Genomic DNA, 22,462 nt, shown 5'->3' on the forward strand with positions numbered 1-22,462 from the left:
CGAATGTCTCTTCCTCCAGCCAGATAGTAAGTTCTAAGAGGAAACAACGTAGGTATTCGTGCTTAGCAGTTTGAACTGCTGAGTCGGCTGAGGTCAATAGAGGATAATTGTAACTTTGCTTTGATTTTGCCACCACATGATTCTATCGTATTCATTTACTACTTGGTCCTTTTTAGCTCCGAAAACACAATCAGGCTTTGCATAAAAGGAAACCCAGTGAAGGATTGAAAGACTTAACCTAGAAAAATTTCAGATTTGAACCCCTCTGTCAGTGTTTTAGGTTATGCATCGAGAATTTAAAACAAATCAAATTTCATAAATGAACTCATGCTAAATGAATCTGAAGTAACTATTTCTGTGTATTGGATCTTTGACTATTCTCTTGTCAAAGTGAAATTAAAAATACATTTTCAGGGTTTCAACAGGTGCTAGTACTTCCTACTGGTAGACTTTGACAAGACTTTAAATGTAAAGCTACATTTTGAATAAAAGAGGAAACATGTATCTTGCTCATGATTTCTGTGCTCTCAAAGTGATTTGTAAAAAGAAAGAAAAGGAAATTTCCTACATATTCAATTAGAGAGGAATGATATATTTATCTATACTGATTCATGAAATCCTAAGTTGAAATTAATGAAATTATGTATCAATAAGGAAAAATCTATAATATGCTGTTACATGTAAAAAGCAAATAACATGCAGTGGTTATAACTGAGTAAAAAACCATCCTGTTTGCCTGGGACTATCTTAGTTTTAACATTGAAAATCCTGTATCCCAGGAAATTCCTCAGACTCAGACAAACTGGGATGATTTATCACCTTATTATAAACAAAGATTATAAGAAAACCAGAAGAAAATGAAAAGAAGTTATATCAGCTTCCTAGTCAATGAGTGCAATTGTTTTTTTTAAAGTTTATATCCTTTGTGGATATAACATTATTTTTACAAAAATACAAATTGAGAGGAAAAACTGAGGCTAGAGAATGTATCTTCCACTTCTTAGCAAAGCATGTTTACTATTGGCCAATGCTATTATTTGATTCTATATTGTCAAAGGGGTAATCAGGGAGAAGATCACAGGAATTTTCATTCTTCTTTAATAATAGACATTGAAGGTGTCTCCTATTATAAGAAGTTATGTAAGGTCAGCAAAAACTAATTATTTTGAGGTCATACAAATGACTCAAAATTCATAGAGAAACCATGGGTTTGGAGAGGAATCCTCATGTATATTTCAGAAGTGGAGAAAAAGTAAAATAGAAATAAGACCTTGTATTTTTTGAAAATTTTCTGATTTTCATTTTTTTCTCAAGCCTACTCCTACCATGTCATTTTCCTTCTTCTCTTGTTTGAGGCAAAATCACCTGCCATATATATTCCAGTCCTTGCCTGGAGTTCTGGGAGTAAGGAATCTATTATCAATGACCTATCCCATGAAGATTTTCTTTGGGAACATGTTTAAAATATATAGACATGAATATTTGATGAACCGACACCTCACATTTCAAACCTAGATTGGGGTTATATAAATATGAACTCAAGGCTGTCAGAGCCTCCCATGGTCTAATGTTCCTAGAGTAAAGAAGAACAGATAAACACCCATGTTGGAATCAACTGTTGCAGAAAAGAATACAAAGATAGTTTTATTAATTTAGAATGAATTTTGAGAACTTTACATAGACAGAAATGTTCTGTCTCCTTTTTTTCTAATTATACAGAATATCTTCCACTAGTAGTCTCTAAAAATGTAGAAATATCATAGGAAGTGAAAATTACATTGTCTCTTTACTGGCCACAATCTGGCAGCACTCATCATGTAGCAAATGCCCAAATAATAGACTATGGATAATAGTGACTTCACCCCAGGCTAACATTATTTCTAGGAAAGGTACTAGGTAAGGTATATCTGAATAGAAAAGTAGGGCGGCTATTGCCTCAGATTTGGCATTTTAATTACATCGTTTCCAAGTATGATATTCTGAGAATGTCTATAGCACGTAGTGACTGCTTTATACAAACTACCAGTTAATTATATATTTATGATGCAAGTAGTTTTCCAAATGTGGTGAAAATCTCAGCCTTTTTCTCCCCATGGGCAAAATCTGATTCTGATTCTCTGTGTCTCTTAGTGCTTGCTTAGTGCTGGTCAGACTAAGTTCTTGATAAAACCTGTTGACTTCGCTCTCACAGTTTATGCAGACATTGAAGAGACAATTTGGTTATTTCAAACATCACATCATATTTGAATAAGAAGACCTGGTTATGAAACAAGGCTCTCATAATTACCAGTTGTGACTGTTGACAAGTTACCTTTTCTGGTTTACAAGTTATTTTACCTCTTTGAATTACTTGTAAAATAGAGATAGGGATTCTTTCTTGATCATGGAACATCAAGTGAAGTTATTTCATGAAATACATTGTCATCTGGAATTTATAAATACAACTAAGTGTTGATTATTATTTGAGATTTGGGTACCTAATTGTGGCATTTTCTATGGTCATTTTTTTTTCTTTTCTTGCATAAAGGCTAAAGAAGGTAGACATGCAATCAATAGCCTAGAGTGGGACTTAGGAAAAGTTAAGGCAGGGACATGTCCACACATAAGCTATGCTGTTTCTACTAAAAACAGATGAGTATTGGCCATTTAGAGCTTCCCTCACGGGGTGTGGTGACTCTAGGAATATGCCACAGTGTCAGCCCCACAGAAAGATAGATGGAGTAGGTTCTGTATTGTTCCTAATTATTATTTTTTTTATTGTCCTTAAAAAGATGCAAAAGGGACTCTACCAAACATGTATATGTGGGGAAAAAAAGATAGTTTAGGGATATAATGGAGCAGTCATATATCCTTTCTATCAGGTGCAGAGTCTCCCTGGTTGCTGATGGAGAAAATGGAAAAAACAAAACAAAAAACAAAAAACCTACTACTGAAAAACCTATCCAAGGAACAGGTTAGTAGGAAATCACATTCCAAAGTACTCATTCTGCCTTTCTTCAATGTAAGAAAGTTGCACAAAAGAATAATTATGACAATGCAAGCTGCTGCAATGGCTGCATTCTCTGAATGTGAGAGAGAAAGAGCTATGGGCACTCCATGCAAAGGCCAGATGAAGAAGTGGAGGGTGTGTGCAGAGTACCTCAAGAAATGAAAGTCAGCATGTCTCTTGGAAGCTATGAACACTAATGTTTAAAAAAGGAAACAGCAAACAGAAGAAATCACTTAAGGAGAGCTGTCATTTTCTATTGGTGAGGATTCCTGATCTTGGGGAGGTTCTGGAAAGTTTGTTTCCATTTCTTCTTCTTCCTCTTGGATTGGAATAATTTCAATGTCTTCTTCATTCTTTGGTTGGGAAGATGTTTCAGTTAGCTCAACCACTTCTTTTATTTCAATAGCCTGTTCTTTTTTTTCTTCAGCTGACAGGAGAACTATGTTCTAGAACACAAAATTAAACAAAGTATTCTTACCTTTTACCATTGGCACCTTTGTCAACAATCTCTACAAACATTTATCAAGTACCTCCTGGTTTCTATGCTACTTGTGTAGTTTATTATATGCCTTTAAATGCCAGGATTCATTTCTCTGGTGCTTAAATCCTCATCAAGTCACTTATTAAAACTCAAGTCTGAGTAAATCTTCAAGGGCAGTAGACATTTACCACAGTGCCTGGAATTACCACATGGTATTTGGAAAAGAACATTGCAGTAATAGAGGAATTTAGATTTTAGTTCTGATTTGCCTTTAGTGATTATAACTCTGGGAGAATAATTTTCTTTCTTTGATACTATTTTTCTTTAAATGCAAAATGAAGGAATTAGTGATGATTTCTAAATTCTATTAATCTAACAGTCTGGTTCTGAAGCAGTTAGTAATAGATGTATTATTGGTATCTTTTTATTTCCCATTTGTGGAGCCCCTTAACTTACTGTTTTGGAAGAGGCATTAGGTGAAAAGGAAGGAAGGGGGAATACTGAAATAAAAGAACTAGTGACTTTAGTCAGCCTTCAACCTTCAACCATTTTGCTTTTACATATTAATACGGAATCATGAAATCAGGATGGAAGCCTGAAGTCAAGCAGCAGGGACGGTTAGTAAGAAGACACACAGAAGCCGGGCGTGGTGGCTCACGCCTGTAATCCCAGCACTTTGGGTGGCCCAGGCAGGAGGATCACCTGAGGTCAGGAGTTCAAGACCAGCCTGACCAACACGGTGAAACCCCGTTTCTACAAAAATATAAAAATTAGCCAGCTATGATGGTGGGTGACTGTAATTCCAGCTACTCAGGAGGCTGAGGTGAGAGAATCGCTTGAACCTTGGAGGTGGAGGTTGCAGTGAGCCAAGATTGCGCCCTTGCACTCCAGCCTGGGTGACAGAGTGAGACTCCATCTCAAAACAAACAAAAATGTAGAATGTAGAACTGTAGGCTATAACTACAGACTTATTTCAAATTTCAAGGCATCTTTCCATACTATTGATATTATTTGCTTTCCAGAAATATACCAAGACCATTTAAAAAAAAAAATCAAGCTCCTAGTTTCAAAGTCTCATCAGATTACATTCTCCATAAATGATCTTTTGTGGAGGTGGATTTTCTAGAGGAAGGTTGTGGCCAGAGGGCCTACCACTTACAGATTTGGGTCTGGAGCACATTCTTTTCCATTCATTCTCAACAATGCCAGCTATTACAAGCTCCTGGAAGAAGGCAAAGATCAGCATCACTGACAAAATCCCCTGAAAAACAACAGAAGAATGAGGGTGAAAATGTAATAATGGCACAAAGAACATTATTGGTATTAAGTTATTGTTGACTATAATTGAATGATTCAGAGATCAATTCTTTAGACAAGTAATGACTAGCTGTGAGAACTACTAGTACAGGAGACAGCATCCTTATAACCCTAACTCTTAGCACAACTTTCGGCACACAACAGATGGTTAATGTGTATTGCTGATAGAAGATAAGGTATAAATAATCAGTTGAAGAATTCTCAAATTAAATTGTATTCAGCCTTAGGTTGTTGGCATCATGCCAAGGAGACCTCTTTATCCTTGGAAAATGCATTTTTTTTTGTCTCCTTTAAACTCTACATTTAGAAGTCCTTGGGCAAAAGATATTCATAATATCTTAGGTATTTCTTCTATGGTAATCTTACTTAATCAAAACAATGACAAATATTAATGCCATTAATGTTGCTGACAATAATTAATGTTAAAACCAATGCCTGTATAGCACTTCTGTGTACCAGGCACTGTTCTAAATGCTTTGCATATATTAACTGACTTATTCCTCAGAACAACACTATTAGATAGTGTTACCATCCTCATTTTACCATTGAAGAAATTGAGGCAGAATGTGGTTAAAATGCTTGCCCAAAACTACATAGGCAGTAACTAGGAAACTCAGGTGGTCTGGATCCAGAGTTAATTCTCATCATAAACAAGTCATCCTTCCTCCCTGGAAATAAATCCAATTTCACACTTACCAAGAACAGAGTTTGTATGCTGTAACAGTATTGCATAGATGGAGAGTTTTTCTCAGAGGGATTAACTGGTTCACAGTTGTATATGTTAATAGTTGGTGTGTAAGCTCTAATAAGATTCAGACTCTCCATTTTTAAAAAATGGGAAAGTTTAATATTAAGTATGTCCATGATTGAAAGAATCATTCCAGAAATGGCAGCAAAGAGGCTCAATGAATTCATTATCATTTTTCCTTTGACCTGAAATGGAGACAGAGATTTATTAATTAGGTTTGATTTTCGTTTGGAAAACATAATCTGGGAAGGAATTCCAGGTGCCACTCCCCTGACTCACAAAGCAACTACAACTAAATATACTGAAGTTCTCTCAGTTGTTTTTAGCCTCTTTGTCACTATAAAATAAAATCATTTTATGCCATTACCATACATTCACTTTATAAAAGCAAAAATTCTAGGAGTAACCCTTGATTCTGTATCTCGTATCCTTGCACTTCCTTCACTGCCACTGCCACCATCCTAGTAGGCATTCAATAAATATTTGTTGAATAGGTGAAGATAAATATGATCCGGTTTATTATCTTCCTTCATACATAGGTAGAGGGAAGAGAGAGAAGAAGGTTCTTGTATCACACTTCAGTGGGATGGCATTGTGAAGTACAGGTTGGGAAGGTTCAGATAGAACCCTCTAGATCTGTACTATCAAATACATGGAAATAAAAGGCAGAAACAACAACAGTAACAACACCTACTCCTGCTGACGTAGGCTGCAATCAGCCCCAGTCAGTCATCTTACAAAATACAATTAGGGCTGATGTCTTTGAGTAACATAGGTAAGAGAATATCAGTGTAGATGTTTTACCTTACAGGGACAATAAAAGGTTGAAACAGGAAACTATATTGACAAGTACCATAATGGTACGGGATTATTGGTTATTATTTTATGCTACACATATTTCATTCCTGGCTCTGTGGCCTACCCATGGCAAGTCAGTAGGTCTGGCTGTATCTGGAGAATAATTTGATTTTTATAAAATTTTTTCCCCCAAAACTGAATTTGTCAGACCACTTTAAGAGAGGAACCACCTTCATCCATGCATTCCCTCATTGATTATAAAAGTGACTCAGTTTAGTAAGTAAGAGACAGTGTTGGGGGAGGATTTTTTGGGGAGCAAACTTGCTGGTAAGCCCTTTTCATCCATACAGCATCGGCAGCTCTGAAGGCCAGTTTCTTCTGGATGTAGACGAGTCCCTAGGGGTTTTATGAGCAAGACCACAGTGTAGCACCTTATAGCCTCTGAAGCACCATCACACACACTACTGCATTTCTTTTCCATTGTGAGGTCACATGGTAGCAAGGACTGTTACTCTTGCTTTATAGGTGAAAACTCAGAGGTACATAGAGGTAAACTGACTTGTTCCATGTTATACCCCCAAAATTGCTAGAATTTGAATCAGTCATGACATTGATCGGATGATTTTCCTAAATGGTGGTCTGGGAGAAATTATAGGGCTTTCAGAGAGGTCTATTCTTTTCACACAACATTTAACATAAGACTGTAGGAACAGGTTTCATGGATCTGCTTTTAGTTCTGTTTCCATGAACATCCTTCAGATAGACCTCACTTGTAAGGTTTTCATGAATAAAATTACAGTAACATCATGGAGGGTCTTTGCTTTACGGGCTGAGAGTCTGTGTCACCTCGGCTCTTTAAGCCTTTCAGTTTTTGACCAAGAAAATAGGTACTTCTATGACACATGGGAAAGAAGGACATACGGTTACTTGCCAAACTCTTCCTGGAGTTTTTCTCCGTTGCCGCCAGGAGTGATCCGGAAATAATATACTGTAAAAAGAGAGGTGGGGGAGTTGGAGAGGAGGTGGGCAAAGCAGGAGAAAGAAGAGAGGGGGAGATCACTTTTTAACATTGATAACTGGTCAGAAGCCTGTACTTTCAGCAGCTTTCACACAACTATCCACCCATTTTTATCAGGTTTATTCATTATTTGACAGTCATGTTTCTCCTTTATTCAGGCTCAGTAACACTCAATTCATGCCTTTTGCTCCATCATCTGGGGAGCTGTGACTAGGAATATAATAAGACCAATGAGACAGAACTCATATTTACTAATCAATTAATACCCACACCATGAACTTAAAAGTTTTATTTTTAGTTTTTCTTTGTTTTTAATTTGTGGAGCTGCCCTTTGGGTTCACAGTGACTTAGATGACTCTGATGCCCTCTGACGGGTGAATTGGTAGAGAGGGCAATAGTTGACCTGAATGGCACAGGCACTCCATTAAAACATTGGCTGTTACAGGAAATGATGATGATTATTGCTCATCTTCCTTTTCTCACGTTCAGGCTGTAGAATGGAGGAAACTCTTGTTCTAACCCATCCCTACTTGTTTGGAACATTTTAATGCTGGACTTATCTTTATAGTGGCAACTATGAAAAGTGTCATGGGGAAATATACATCACTGTCCTATGTGCCGCACCCAGACAGCGTTACAGATTTGGAAAGCATGTACCTAAAACAGCCAAAAGAGTGCTGCTCTGTTGATAAACAAAATGAGATTGATTTGAGATGGGACAAATTTCACCAGGTACCACAGTAACTAAACAGAATTGTAGGGAAGAAGGAGTAGATGGGAGGAAGTGGATGCTCCTGCCCACTCTTGCTTTCCAAAACATCTTGCTAGCTAGTCCAAATGTCTAGCGCCACCCTCCCCACCAGAACTGCCTTTGGAGAGCTCTTGCTTTGGACAGTCCCTGTGAGATCCTTGCAGAGCGTCTTTCCCTGAATTCACATGAAACAGGACCACTGACTCTCAACCATGGTGGGATTTATACTCAATTTGGTCAACCTCTCTTCTTAATTACTTTAACCCAATAATATTTCCTACTCATATATTTCCCTCAACACAGAAATAATCTGGCATATCCCTGTGGAGCCTTTTAACGTTTTTTCTTGCACAATTTCCCAAATGACTGCCATTCATTTACTCACCATAATGCCTCCCCAGAGAGGATACCACACAGTCACACAGATGGGTGCATATACCCCTGTTGGGATCATCAGAAGACCCCCCAGGGCAATGTGGAAGAGCCCATTCATAATCTGGACAGCCTGGGGAAAGAAGAAAGGCAGTGATAGATGAGCTGAAAGCATCACTGCTGTCAGGGAAAGCCAAGGTTGGAAGCCCTGGCTCCTGACTTGGAGCTATGAGGAATACCTAAAGGAACCAGTGGAGGTGCCAAGAATTCTGTATTTTTCTTGTTTGAATCTGTTTCCTCAACTACAAGTGACATTTCCAGGGAGCAGGTATGCCCGGGATTCTGGAAATGGACTGGGATTGGAGACCCCTAAATATACAAGCCCCCAATCCACAAGGTGACCTAAGATCACCCAGAGGTGATCCAGGTGATAACCCCTCTGATGCAACCCTGATTTGGCCCACTGTGGTAGACATAAAGAACACATCAAGTTGGATCCCAGTTCTTCAAGTTGGATTGAATTCTGTATGTGACCTACAGCATCAGCTTCTGTTGGCCAGAGAATCCCTACGACATGAGGCATTGAAGGCAACTGACTTACCCCCAAAGCCTTAGATTCTCTCAAGAAGAAGCTTTGTGTGGGGCCCATCAGTGAAGACATCCTCCCGAGGATTGGTTTTCGACCAGGTTGTGTAGCAATAGGGCCTTTCATTGGCTCTGCTGGAAAAGTCCCATTTACTGAATTTCTGGGTGTTGTCATTTTGCTCTCAAAACTCCTAAAAATAAAACAAATAGCAAAGTGAGGAAAGCAAGAACAAGATTTTTGGCAATTTTCCTTGTGTCATGCAGCTGAATGCTTCTCAGCGTTTCCTCCATAAGTGTCATTGAGGATAGACATGGCCTCTTCTGTGGGACGTCAGCTCTGAGGCAAGGCCTACTGCTGAGTTCTGAGAAAGGGTGTGGAGGGGTTACCTTAGGCAAGAACATACGGACCCAGGAGTCCCTGCCAGTGTTCTTGGCAACAGGGTTTGGGGCATACTTTATCTTCGTAGAGAACAGCTTGCATATATGACTGTGTGTCCTCTTTGTTTCTTATTCCTGGATGCTTTCTTACGCTTTAATATTGGAAAATGTATTTTCTGTGGACTTGTCCTTCTGCTTATCTGCCTTTGTCCATTATGATGGGCTAGAGGCAACACTGCAGAGTATCGTGAGGACAATATGTAGAAGCAGGAGGGGTCGATTCCAGGCCTCCCTCTGTCTCTAACTCTGCCACCTTGTGCAAGTCACATCAAGAAGGCTCTCTAGTCTGGGCACAGTGGCTCATGCCTGTAATCCCAGCACTTCGGGAAGCCGAGGCAGGCGGACCACCTGAGGTCATGAGTTCAAGACCAGCCTGGCTAACATGGTGAAACCCTGTCTCTACTAAAAATACCAAAATTAGCCAGGCGTGTTGGTACACACCTGTGATCCCAGCTACTCAGGAGGCTAAGGCAGGAAAATCGCTTGAACCCAGGAGGCAGAGGTTGCAGTGTGAGCTGAGATCGTGCCACTGCATTCCAGTCTGGGCAACAGAGCGAGACTCCATCTCAAAAAAAAAAAAAAAAAAAAAAAAAAGGCTCTCTAAGGCTTTCTAATGTCGTAAGATTGTGGCCTCCTGAGTCAGATTGCCTAGGTTTAAATAGTGATTCCTCTATTTTCTCTGAGATGTTGGGCAAGTTCTTTAAATTCTCTGGGCCTCAGGTTCAACTGTAAAGTGGGAATCATAATTCTCGTGGGCTGCTATAACATTGAACTGGGCTCATGGTCTGTGCATGGCTAGTGGCTTTTTGTTCAGGCGTAGCCCAAATGTCAGCTCCTAGAGAAGCTACCTTGAACCCTCAGTCTATAACCTGTACTCCTATTTGCTCCTTTTTACAAAATCCTATTTTATTTGCTTCATGGCATTGATCACTGTGGGAAATTACCTTATTTATTTACGTGCCTATTGTCTCTCTTTCCCCATAGAATGAAAGTTCCATTAAAGTAGAGATTTTGTTCTTTCTTTTTCAGTATCTAAAATAATCCTTGAATTTAGTTACTTCTTAATAAATATTACTGAAAAAATAAATGTATGCAAGGAACCCATGTTGGAATAGTTATTTTTGTTGCTATTCTTGTTCTTCTTTGTACCTTACTGAGCATTCATTTCTATTTTATCCTTCTGTAAAGAACAGCACCCCTCTCTGAGATGCTGCAAGACATAAATAAGTTAACGTATGCAATTGTGCCTTTTACAAAAGAAGAGTGTGGTAAATACTGTTTATCAGTTTTCATGATTTATTCATTTCTGAAGTGAGAAGTCAATGAACAAGGTCCTTTCCAGCTCAGACATTTTAAGATCCTGTTCAATCTTCATCTTGGGTATCCTTAGTATTCACTTGTGTATGTCACCCACTTATGTGGACTCTATTGGGTCTTTCCTGGAATCTGAAAATCCCTCTTTTGGGGACACACCTTTGATCTTGTCTTTATTGATTGTAAGTCACGTAAGATGTCTTAGAAATCAAGACTGTCTATCCAAGTCACATATCTTACTGAAGCCAGTGCCACATCCCAGCCATTAGACCACAGGCTGAAGTGTATCTTACTGTAGTCAATCAGAGCTGAGTGGCTGCAGGTGTGCTATAAAACAGGCAGCTAGTAGTCACTCACATTTATACCTACTTTAGAGTTAGAAGTAAATTTTACACATGGCATCTCATCTGAGCCTTATAAGATAGGCAAGGGGTCAACCATCACCTCTGTTTTATAGAAGGGGAAACAAGGGCATGGAAAAGTTAGGTTACTTGTTCCAATTTAGATAATTAGTAAATATTTATTTATTTGTTTGTTTCCATTATAGGGTCTCGCTCTGTCACCCAGGCTGCAGTGCAGTGGCATGATAACAGCTCACCGCAGCCTCCACCTCCTGGGCTCAGGTGATCGTTCTGCCTCAGCCTCAGCAGTAGCTGGGACCACGGGCAAGTGCTATCACACCAAATAATTTTTATATTTTTTGTAGAGATGGAGTCTTGCCATGTTTCCCAGGCTGGTCTTGAACTCCTGGACTCAAGCAATCTGCCCGCCTCCACCTCCCAAAATGTTAGGATTATAGCTGTGAGCCACCATGCCTAGCCAGTAAAGATTTAAAATGAAGACTTGAATCACTCAAATGAGGAATCCAGGGTATCAGGCTGCTTTGTCTACTGTGAGAAACAGGAATTCAGCCTTTCCCTTATGAACTCCTCTTTTCTCCTTCCAATATATGCACTATCTGAATAACTATAAATTAATTGAAAATTATTATCTGTTTGGGGCATGGGCTAGAGGGAAGACAAGAAACTTTGGTTGTTTCTCACTTGATTTTGCCCCGACCTAGATAGCCAGATGTCACATGGTCCTGGGGATCTGCTTTGTACCACAAGCCACGCTGCAAGACTGCTAACAAAAAGAAATATTTTCATATAGCTCACTAAAGAGTTTGCAGACCGATTCTGGTCACTAGGTAGGATTTCTAGAGCTAGTGCAAACCTCAGAAACCATTCTGTTCATTTCACAAATGAGGAAACTGCAGTCTGGGTTTAGAACCTGCCTTGGTAAAGACCTCACACTTAGCAACAGAGCCAAGTTAGAAGGCAGTCACCATGTCTCTGATGTTGATGCTTTTTCTGCTGTACCATAGGTGAGTCCAGATAATTATAGTTGTTTACTGAGAACCTACTATACTAGGGATCCTGTATATGGTATTGCCAATTCACTCAACACCATCCTAAGTAGGCATTTGACTACTTTTTGCAGATGTGGAAATGGAGGTTCAGAGAGGTTATTTTTCCCAAGGTCCTATGGTAAGAATAGAATGAGCTGGGAGTTACTACACTCCGTCCCAGAGGGGTAATTTTAATGAAGATAACTAAAATGCAAAGATTGTAATTGTTTGAACTGAAGAAGATGATTGGATCGCCATTGTTTTAATTTCATTTTATTCATCAACTGCTTGATGAAAGCTGTGTCTATATTATTGGTGAGAGAAACCTTTTCTGTAATCCAATTCTACCTGGGCTGTGCCTGTTGTGACTAATGGCAAGAATGACCATGAGGGCTGTGTGTGTGTGTGTGTGTGTGTGTGTGTGTGTGTGTGTGTGTGTATGTGTATGTGTGAGATATTTTATTTCTCTGTTAAAATGGTATCTCATGATGGCAACTATATTTCTACAAGCCTTAAATATTTGTGTGAAATAGTTTATAAACAAAAACATGAGTGTTTTCTCTATTTTTTATTTTTTATGGAAACTATTGCTCTGTCATATATATATATCATATATATATATATGAGGTAAATATATAAATTGATTTATGGCATTCAATGCCATAAATCAATTTATATGTTTAGTTCTAATGAAAAACTTTCATTTCATGAGAATTTATAAATGCATAAAACTAGCCCACATCCTCCTATGGAAATTGTAGACTCACACAGTTTTGCCTTATCATTAAAATAAATTGTTCACAATGACTTGGTGCCCAATGCACAGCTATGCTCAAAGATTAGTTGGTAGATTAGTAGGGGTTATGGACCACATTCACCAAAATATGGTAACAATGAGATTTTACATTTGCTGGTGCCAAAATCAGAATGGATATTAAAATCAGGACTCAGGTTATCACTCAGTACCCCATTTAATTACTCAAACTAGCTCCTGCAAATGTTTTTTTTTTTTTTTTTTTAGCATTTTTAAAGGCACCCTTGTTTTCATGTGCATCCACTGAAGAAGAATCTCACAGCCTTTATGGGTTTTGGTGTGAACAGACTTTTATGTCCACTAGTACCATCGTATGCCGAGAAGTTTAAAACTGCCTCACTTTTGTTACCTCGCCTTCTTTCCTTGCCACTCAAAATACCTTTGCATTTTTATCCTTTCTGGCCTCCTGTGTACTTATTTCTCAGGAAGAATGCTGTTACTTCCCTTCCCTCTGTGCTTTTCAGCCCTTCTCAGTCCACCAAGCTGTTAGCCTTTCTAAGAAATTACTTCTTTGCACCTTCAGTCTCTCAATTTCTGACAATACGTAGCAGACAGAGTTAGTCCCAGCTCTCTTGCTTGCTCCTCTTGTGGTTTAAGTTTAGGATAATAGTTGCCTTCCCCATTTCAAAGTATCATTTTAGGAAAATGAGATAATTTGCAATTGATAAGGTGCTAAATACTCGTTTTATGACTAAAATGTACGACAGCGTCCCTGAATCCCAAAGCCCTCTTCTTTTAATCTAGCAATGTCCTTAGCCACTGCCCAGGCTCCCTTTTTCTTCACCACAGCATCTTCAAAGCTGCTACCCACTCTCTTTCCCCACCTCCTCACCACCCACTCACTCTTCAATGCTTTGCAACTAGTTTCCGCCAGCCACTGGACTGAAACTGCTCTTTGAGGACTGTGCTGCGAAGTCAGTGGTCTTTTCTCAGTCCTCGTTCCTTCAGATTGTGTTATTTGTTTCCCCTGCCACCCAGGCTTAGATAGTTGGGACCACATTTCACATCAGCTCCATCATCTCTCAGTCCATCTTCATCTTGGCTATTGGTCAGTCAGTGGTCAAGTCACACCATTTCTACCTCTGCAACGCATATTGCACGTGGGTCTTTCTTCTATATCCAGTGACACCTGTGAGTTTCTCATTTCCATTCATGATTAAGCACACAACTTTTGCTTTTCTGCCTTCAGTCTTTTTCTTTTCTAATCCACTGTCCACGAGGTTGCTATGTCAAGCTCCTGATCACTGCTTTGAGTGATGCTCTTCCTGAGCTTGAACTCCTTTGCTGGCTTGTCATTGCCTACCAGAGAAACCCTCCATCTGACCCCTCAAGGCCTTTGGAATTCAGTCCTGTATGACTTTCCAAGCTCAGATCCCACCATTTCCATCAGAGCCACTGGTTTAGACATGTTCTCTACCTTCTTCCCTGAATCCTCTCAACTTTGAAGTGCTCCTTCTCCCTCTCTCTTTACTTTCAGTCCAACTCTTGTTAGATATTCATATCACTTGAGGGCATTCCTGTATTTTAGTGGAGAGGATGTTTTGCCATGTTGGCCAGGCTGGTCTCAGATTCCCAAGCTCAGGTGATCCGCCTGCCTTAGCTTCTTAGCCTGATTGCAAGGAATTCTTCAGAGCTCCCAGCTCTTTGCTTACCTTGCTACACACCAACTACTTTCTTCAGAGAATCCTGCATTCTACTAGACTTGCATAAGGAACCTGTTTTCTATGTACTATGAGCTCGGTAATGTTAAACTGAACATCAAGCTACTTCCTTAGGGCAGGTTTACAAATGCTTACAATGGCCAGGTGTGGTGGCTTATGCCAGTAATCCCAGCACTTTGAGAAGCTGAGGCAGGCGGATCACCTGAGGTTGGGAGCTTGAGATCAGCCTGGCCAACATGGCAAAACCTCCTCTCTACTAAAAAATTAACAAACAAACAACACACACACACACACGAATGTTCACAATGCTAGATTGAAAATTTCTTTTCACCAGATTCTCCGTGAGATTAAGCCATTATATGGGAAACAGGGAAAGGAAATCACTTATATAGTGGGTTCAGGAAACAGTAATGACATGATTAAAATCAATCCTTCTTTTCTTTCATTAGAGCTCTCTCCCATCTCCAGTCTCCAGTGCCCCCTCTCACTCTTTGTTTCCGATGTAATAGATTTGAGGAAGGATTTTGTGCTCAACTTGGTGTCCACAAATCTCCAGAAAATGTGAACCTGTAAAGCCACCTATACATCTAGATGTATTTACATTTAATGTAGACAAAAGCATTTAAGGAAAGAGGAATGGAGTTTTTTTTCATTATGGCTATCACTGATTGTTTTCTCATTTGGTATTGGGAAGGCCTAAGGGATTCTGGATTTTAGTTATAATTTTCATAATGCAATGGGTATTACCATTGCCCCCATTTTACAGATGAGAAAGCTGAGGCTTTAGAGGTTTAGCAATTTACTCAAGTTATGTGGCTTGTAAGCGGAAGACCTCCAACGGTTTAGAAACCATGATTTAACCTGTATGTTGCAATCTACTACTTTTGTGGAATGATTCACAGTTGACTGCACAGGGTAATTGTAGAGAGGGAGAGTGGTTAGAGGAGTGAGTGGGCAGCAAGTCTTGATACAGTCACCCCTCCTTAAGTCATAGAACTATTAGGAAGCCTGACTAGGGAAACTCTAGAATTAAAACCAAGAACCTCCAGCCTTCAAAACCATTCTATACCTTATCCATCACCTCCTTTAAGTCATTTAGAGAAAACAAATTGATTCCTTACCTGCGTCTCCAAGGCCTCAAATCTCAAGGGCTGACTTGGATGCTGGCGGCGGAGTTCAGTGGGTGCTGCTAGTACCTCAAGCACACTGGGAGGGTGAGTGAGATAGTCCAGGCCTGGGGATGAAATCGCTGATAGATACCAGGTGACAGGAAATCAGTGGCTTCCGCGACCTTGAGCTTCGCTCCAGTTACTTTGGTTTAACACTTAACCAAAGTTGAAGGAGGTGAAAAAAAAGTTTCTGCCTTACCAGGTTTCACTTCTTGAAAAAGGCCCCAGGGGACTGCCTGGCCTGGTTCATGCTACCTTAATTAGATAACTTCTGCAGCCCCCACCCTATAAGCAGGTGTGGATGGTGGGTCCCTAAGGACAAGAAAGAGTCTAGAAGTTGGCCAAAGATGGGCTGTTAGCACTGACTTTTACCTTCTTGCCTCACTTTTAGGGCTGAGTAGGTGGGGAGGGGGCATCCATGCAGAGATTCAAGAATCACGGAGCCTGTACACTAGGGAGCACTGTACTTAGGGGTCTCCAAATAGTGTCCTCATTTGCTCATACTCAGATTTCTGATGAACCATGTCTGTATCTTGTGTCAGATTTGGCAGAAATGGCCTAAAAATACACTTTAGTGCCATAGAACGTGTACCCAGTCACTCAGAGCAAGAATTAGTCTTCATATTTGGAGATGTAAATTGAAATAGCACTTTTACCTCTGAACCCACCTTTTTCTACCATCTGTCTAGTTCCCTTGTGTCCCTTCCTCTCTTTTTAGACTAGCCTGGAGCTTCAGGGTCATGAAGCCCAGTACAAGATCAAGTGGGGAAATGGAAGAAGGTGGTGGTATCAGGAGAGTCTAGATACTTGGGAAGTGAATCAAAGTTTTGCCCATAGATGTTGTCATCTATCTCCCCCTGCAATATTTAACTTTTATGTTCATATGTTGGATTTCTAATTACATTTTAATTTCCTTGTTCATTGCTTTATTTTTTTTAGAGACCCAGCTGTAGTTAGGTAACTATTTGTTCATTTAATCTAAAAGGATGAAATATGGCAGGCATCTCTGTTGCCTAATTCGAGGTTCATTCCTGTCTCTCTCTTTCATCTCTCCTCTCTTTCTCTTTCGGTCTTTTTAAATTTAAGACAATTTGGAACCATACAGTTAGATCCACTAGGTAGAAGTCATTCTGGGGAGGCTGATTGTGGTGTGATATTAAGAAATATGCCACCCTTTTTTTTTTCCTAATCACTGGAATGGTTCATTAGAAGAACTGGCTACCATTTGAATAGACAATTTACTGTCTTCAAGAATATTCAAGTAAAAGCCACTTAGTCACCTCTCAGAAATGCTGTAGAGGGAAGGAGAGTGGGGACAGAAGATCCAGCATCCATTTAACATTCTAATTGAGGGTCTATACCTGCTGAAATGCTTGGGTGGTTGGTGATGGGGTGGCCATTACCTAGGGTCTGAGCTGAGGATGATTGTGAAACCTGAGGTTTGAGTCCAGGCTGATGGGGTGGTTAGAGGCATGTGCCTTCATTTAAGTTGACATGCGAAGAGAGTCAGGACTTGGCAAATGTACGACAGCAAAGGGGCTTGAGTTGTGGCTGCACAACCTGGTCTTTTGCATCCTTTTCTCTGTTTGAGCCCTGTTTTTCCCCAGGCTGTTTGCTACTTTGTGGCCAACAAGATAACTTAGGTGGCTCTGTATATGATTCTTCCCAAATAAACTTGAATTTGAATTTGTATTAATACATAAATGTTTACCTTATCTTTGTTGATTTTGAATGATCAATGTTTTAGTGCTTGAGTGTGTTGAAATTCCCACTACAATTTGGATTTGTCAGTAGCATCTTATTTGATGTATCACCATCACCCTTCCCCCAAGGTTTGAGAATATTTTATTAGGTTGATAACATATTTAAAATATTTCTCTTTGAATTAAGCCTATTTTTATTGTCTAGTGGCCTTGCTTCCAAAAGACAATCTCTTTCTTAAAGTCTGCATAAAGTGTTCCAACTTATATTTAGTTAGTATTTTCCTGATGTGAATTTTCTTTTTATTCCCTGCATGTCCTAGCACTCCAGGTTTTTTTTTTAATCCTCATCCTCTTTTATGAAAACTATAGCTACATCATCATTTGTGTCCTTGCCTTACTTAGCCATTGTCTCCTTATCCCTTGAAAACAGGGTCAGTTTTTCTGATTGCTGTGTCCCTGTCAGTGCTGAGAAAGAATGATTCTGTTTGGCTCTTTCTTTCACCCAGGTGATCATCACCAGGCTCTCCAATATTAGGAAGTAACATTATGCCATGTTCCCAACTGCTCAGCAAGGCCCTGGCACCCACAATTATCTGCTATTGGAGGGTTTTTGGGGTCAGAGAATTGGTAAGGGAGACATAGGGTTCCTCAGAGGTGAGGCTAAAGATCTAATTGCAAATGGAACTTGGTTACAGGTCAGAAAATCCCATTGCTGCACTTATAATTCATACTAAGGAAAATGTAAATTCAAGTACTTAAGAAATTTATATTTTATAGGATCATCTTTCTGTTCTGAGGGACTATTTCACGTTTTGAACAGCTAGGAAGGTAATGTTAGTTAAATAATTGCGTATGTGTGAAGAATTGTCCACAAAAAAGTCTTAAAACACATATAATATTGATTCTGTTTTATAATTGTGGAAACTAAAGTTCAGGAAATGGAGGAAGCCAGCCCCAAGTTGCAAAGCTGGTAAATGATAAAATAAGTGATGTTGAGAGCAAGAAAATCTAAATATAAATTTTAAAAACTACCATTTACTAAGGGATTTTTAAGTTCCAGGCACTGATAAAATCACTTTCCATATTTCATTAAGGTTCACTGTAAACCTATTAGGTAGGTATTGTTATTATTACATTCTAGTCTCAAAATTTTAAGCCCACAAAGATTAATTTGCTCAGGTGACACAGCTTTAAATGGCAAAACATTTATTATTGTTAGTTTGAAGATAGAAAAATGCCTAATGTACTCCCATGTGCAGACTCCCGGATCATTCCATTTGCTTTTGTTATGTGGGAATATAGCTGAAGAGACAAAATGCAATTATCTGACCTCACAGTTATTGAAAAGATTTTTTTCTCTTGTGTACTAATAAATATGCTATCATTGGAGACTGATATGTAGTAGAAACATTTTTCTGCACGTTTTGACTATAAAAATATCATTATATAATAAAAATTTATTGAAAATAATGATGCCAGTTTGCTTTCTCAATTATATTTCTCAAAAATTAAATAATATGGACCAGGCATGGTAGCTCATGCCTATAATCCCAGCACTTTGGAAGACCAAGGTGGGCAGATCACCTGAGGTCAGGAATTAGAGACCAGTCTGGTCAATATGGCCAGACCCCATCTCTAATACAAAAATTAGCCAAGCATAGTAGTGCATGCCTGTAATCCCAACTACTTGGGAGGCTGAGGCAGGAGAAACACTTGAACCCAGGAGGCAGAGGATGCAGTGAGCTGAGATCATGCCACTGCACTCCAACCTGGGCGACAGAGCAAGACTCTGTCTATAAATAAATAAGTGATAGAGTATTTATAACAGTGAGACAAAAAACCACATACCCACAGCCATGATTAGAGATGCAAGAGTGTCGCTGATACCGTTGAAGGCTCTCATGTTATCCTTCCCCAAGCCACCCTCTTTATCAGACCTCGCCATTATACTGAATTTGGTGTTTTTCACTCTCTTGCTTTTCATTTTATTTTGTCTTTCCACATGTGTTTATATTTTACACAACATATTACTTAGGTTTTGTGTCTTCTAATCATTATTTAGGTAGAATTAATAAGGTGTTCTTATGTGACTTGCTTTCTTTTACTCAACATTAAATGTGTAAAATTCATCTTTGTTGATTTATGTCAAGTAATATATTTTTACCAATATGTGATCCTCCAGTAGAGAATGTAGCACAATTGATCTGTTCTCTGTCCATGGACATTTGAGGTGTTGTTGACAGTCCTGCCCTGGAAACATTTGTATGTGTCTTCTGTTGCACATGTGAAAGAATTTCTCTTGTGTATATTAACTAGCAGTGGAAGTTGGGTGATAAAGTATGTGTATCTTTACCTTTACTAGGCAATTAGTTTTTAAAGTTGTTGTCTTCATTTAGACTTATACCATCGTGGTAGGAGAGTTCCTTTCGTTCCACAATTACTTAAGAAATTGAATGCTTTTCATATGTTAACCTTTGTTTTCTTCTCCTGTGAAACAGCTGCATATGACTTTGGAGTAATTTTTCATCAAGTTGTACTTTTCTATAAATGTATAGGAGGATTTTATATATTCGATATCACCTTATTTTTGTTGGTTATTTGTGTTACTTAAAGGCTTTGATTTGTAGCTGCTCTTGTCACACTTATAAAACATTCTTAATAACAACCAAGTTGGATGTATCAGTTCTTTCTGGTACTATTTATATTCTAAGATCTGTTTAAGAAATTTTTTTTACTACCTTGACCTCATAAAGAATTCTTCTATCTTTATTTCTAATAATTTTAACTTTAAAAAAATAAATTTTATTTTAGGTTCAGGGGAACATGTGCAGATGTTTTATATAAGTAAGTGGCATATCACAGAAGCTTGATATACAGGTAATTTTGTCACCCAGGTAATAAGCATAGTAACCAAATAGGTAGTTTTTTGATCCTCACCCTCCTCCCATCCTCCACCCTCAAGTAGGCTCCAGTGTCTGTTGTTCCCTTCTTTGTGTCCCTATGTACTCGATGTTTAGCTCCCACTTATAAGTGAGAACACACGCAGTATTTTGTTTTAAATTCTTGTGTTAGTTTGCTTAGGATGATGGCCTCCAGCTTCATCTTTGTTGCTGCAAAGGACATTATCTCATTCTTTTTTGTGGCTGCATAGTATTCCATGATGTATATGTACCATATTTTCTTTATCCAGTTTGCTGTTGATGGGCATTTAGGTTGATTCCATGTTTTTGCTATTGCAAATAGTGTTACAATGAACATACACGTGCATATGTATTTATGATAGAACAACTTACATTCCTTTGGTTATATACCCAGTAATGGGATTGCTGGTTGACTAGTAATTCTGCTTTGAGTTCTTTGAGAAATTGCCAAATCACTTTTTTACAGTAGCAGAATTAATTTATATTCCCCCAGCAGTGTATAAGCACAACAACTTGCATCTACTATTTTTTGACTTTAAGACATTTAAACCTAGTTCTGACTTAAAAGCCCAAGACTTTGCATCTTTAAATATATCTTAAGCCTCACACATCTGTATGCCATTCAGTTGCCAAATATTTTTCATCTTCACTGAAAGTAAAAAACTTGCTTTTTTTCTGCCATTTTGTGTTCCCTCATTCTCACAAATGTACCTAGAACCTAAGCTTCTTCAAGTAAATAGCAGAAATGAAAGCCTGTTACTTATTTATTTGGGTTTGCTGAGTTTTTTATACCATAAGCAACATAGGATAATGGGATTTGAATTTAGGGACCTTGACTCAAATCCTCTTTCTAAATCATACTCCCTTTCTGAAAAGTTAACCACTTTGAGTCTCAATTTTTTTGACTATGACAAATGACATACATACCATTAGAACTGTCAGGACAAGTGAGATGATACAGGTAAGATCTCTAATACTTAAAAGGTAGTCAGCCAGTGAGAGGCAATACTGTATAAGGTAGTGGTTCTCAAAGTGTGATCTGAGATTGCCTGGGGTCCTTGAGAACTTTTTAGGTGCTCTATAAATTAAAAACTGTTTTTATAATACTAAGACCTTGTTTTTCTTTTCACAAGTTTATAGTGGTATACTACATAGGCTACAGGATGTGAAATATTGTAGCAGATTGCAGATGCTGTTAAGAGAATCCAGAGGAAAGTAGTGCCTTCCAAACTTGCCTTGGCATTGGAATTAAGACCTTGGATTCTGGAGCCAACTGCCTGTTGATATTATGGCTCTGCCATTGCAAACTTTGTGACCTTGAGCAAATTACTTAACCCCTCTGTGCCTCAGTTTCCTTTTCTGTAAAATGGGTATAATAATACAATTCACCTCCTAGGATTTTTGTGAGATTAAATGAGTAACACCTACATAATACTTAGGATGATGCCTGGAATATAGTAGTGGTTCCACCAATATTTGCCCTCACTATTTTTATTGTTGCTATTCTAGTTGATCAGCTCTTTAACATTGATGATCTTACAGCATTAATGTAGAATTTGTGGGCCAAACCATTCCTCCAACAAACTCATCTTTCCACACACCATTTGAGTAGGAGCCACTGGTTAGAATCTCTTAGCGAAATCAACGGGAGATGTCATCAATCAGAGAAGTTAGATGACTGGATCATCCCAAGCTCTGGGCTTTGGTTCATATCTTTGCAACACCACATTGCTGTCCTTCAGTTGAATGCATGACTAGCAGAAGTGACAATACCAGGGTGACCATTTGATTTGGGGAGAGGGGCAGATGGCATTGCCAAGAGGCAGGATGTGCTTTATCAGTCAAAATGTCCCCAGAACCTCCCTCTCTTAAGTGTGGGGAGATTCACTCAGGGCGGTAGCAAAAATATTAAGGGAAAAATATTAGAGATAGCTCTAAGGAATAATCACAAACCTTCTTAGAAGGCAGAGAGGTTTTTGCATAGTTTCAGTAG

General features: G+C 38.9%; 1 protein-coding gene across 2 annotated transcripts; it reads right to left on the minus strand.

Moving 5' to 3' along the window:
• Window positions 1–904: 904 nt before the first annotated feature.
• On the minus strand, window positions 905–15,951 carry MS4A1 (membrane spanning 4-domains A1). 2 transcript variants are annotated; one of them, XM_032283284.1, is made up of 7 exons: window positions 15,798–15,951; window positions 9,076–9,250; window positions 8,488–8,607; window positions 7,265–7,321; window positions 5,484–5,720; window positions 4,630–4,731; window positions 905–3,435 (listed from the first exon to the last, which is right to left on the minus strand). In XM_032283284.1, exons 2-7 carry the CDS (start codon window positions 9,232–9,234, stop codon window positions 3,223–3,225), a joined length of 888 nt encoding a protein of 295 aa, XP_032139175.1. In that variant the 5' UTR covers window positions 9,235–9,250; window positions 15,798–15,951; the 3' UTR covers window positions 905–3,222. The 2 variants fall into 2 exon arrangements, with proteins under 2 accessions (XP_032139175.1, XP_032139176.1); XM_032283285.1 differs by lacking the exon at window positions 7,265–7,321.
• Window positions 15,952–22,462: the final 6,511 nt, after the last annotated feature.

This window comes from Sapajus apella, unplaced genomic scaffold, assembly GCF_009761245.1.
Source record: "Sapajus apella isolate SASKATOON/1434 unplaced genomic scaffold, GSC_monkey_1.0 scaffold14, whole genome shotgun sequence".
Taxonomy (NCBI): domain Eukaryota; kingdom Metazoa; phylum Chordata; class Mammalia; order Primates; family Cebidae; genus Sapajus; species Sapajus apella.

Excerpts from the sequence above, each read along its gene's own strand:
- MS4A1 (XM_032283284.1), bottom strand. The coding sequence starts at position 9,234 with ATGACAACACCCAGAAATTCAGTAAATGGGACTTTTCCAGCAGAGCCA. Across the intron at positions 7,322-8,487 it reads CTCTCTGGGGAGGCATTATG|TATATTATTTCCGGATCACT; the intron begins GTGAGTAAATGA and ends CTCTTTTTACAG. Across the intron at positions 4,732-5,483 it reads GCATACAAACTCTGTTCTTG|GGGATTTTGTCAGTGATGCT; the intron begins GTAAGTGTGAAA and ends GTTGTTTTTCAG.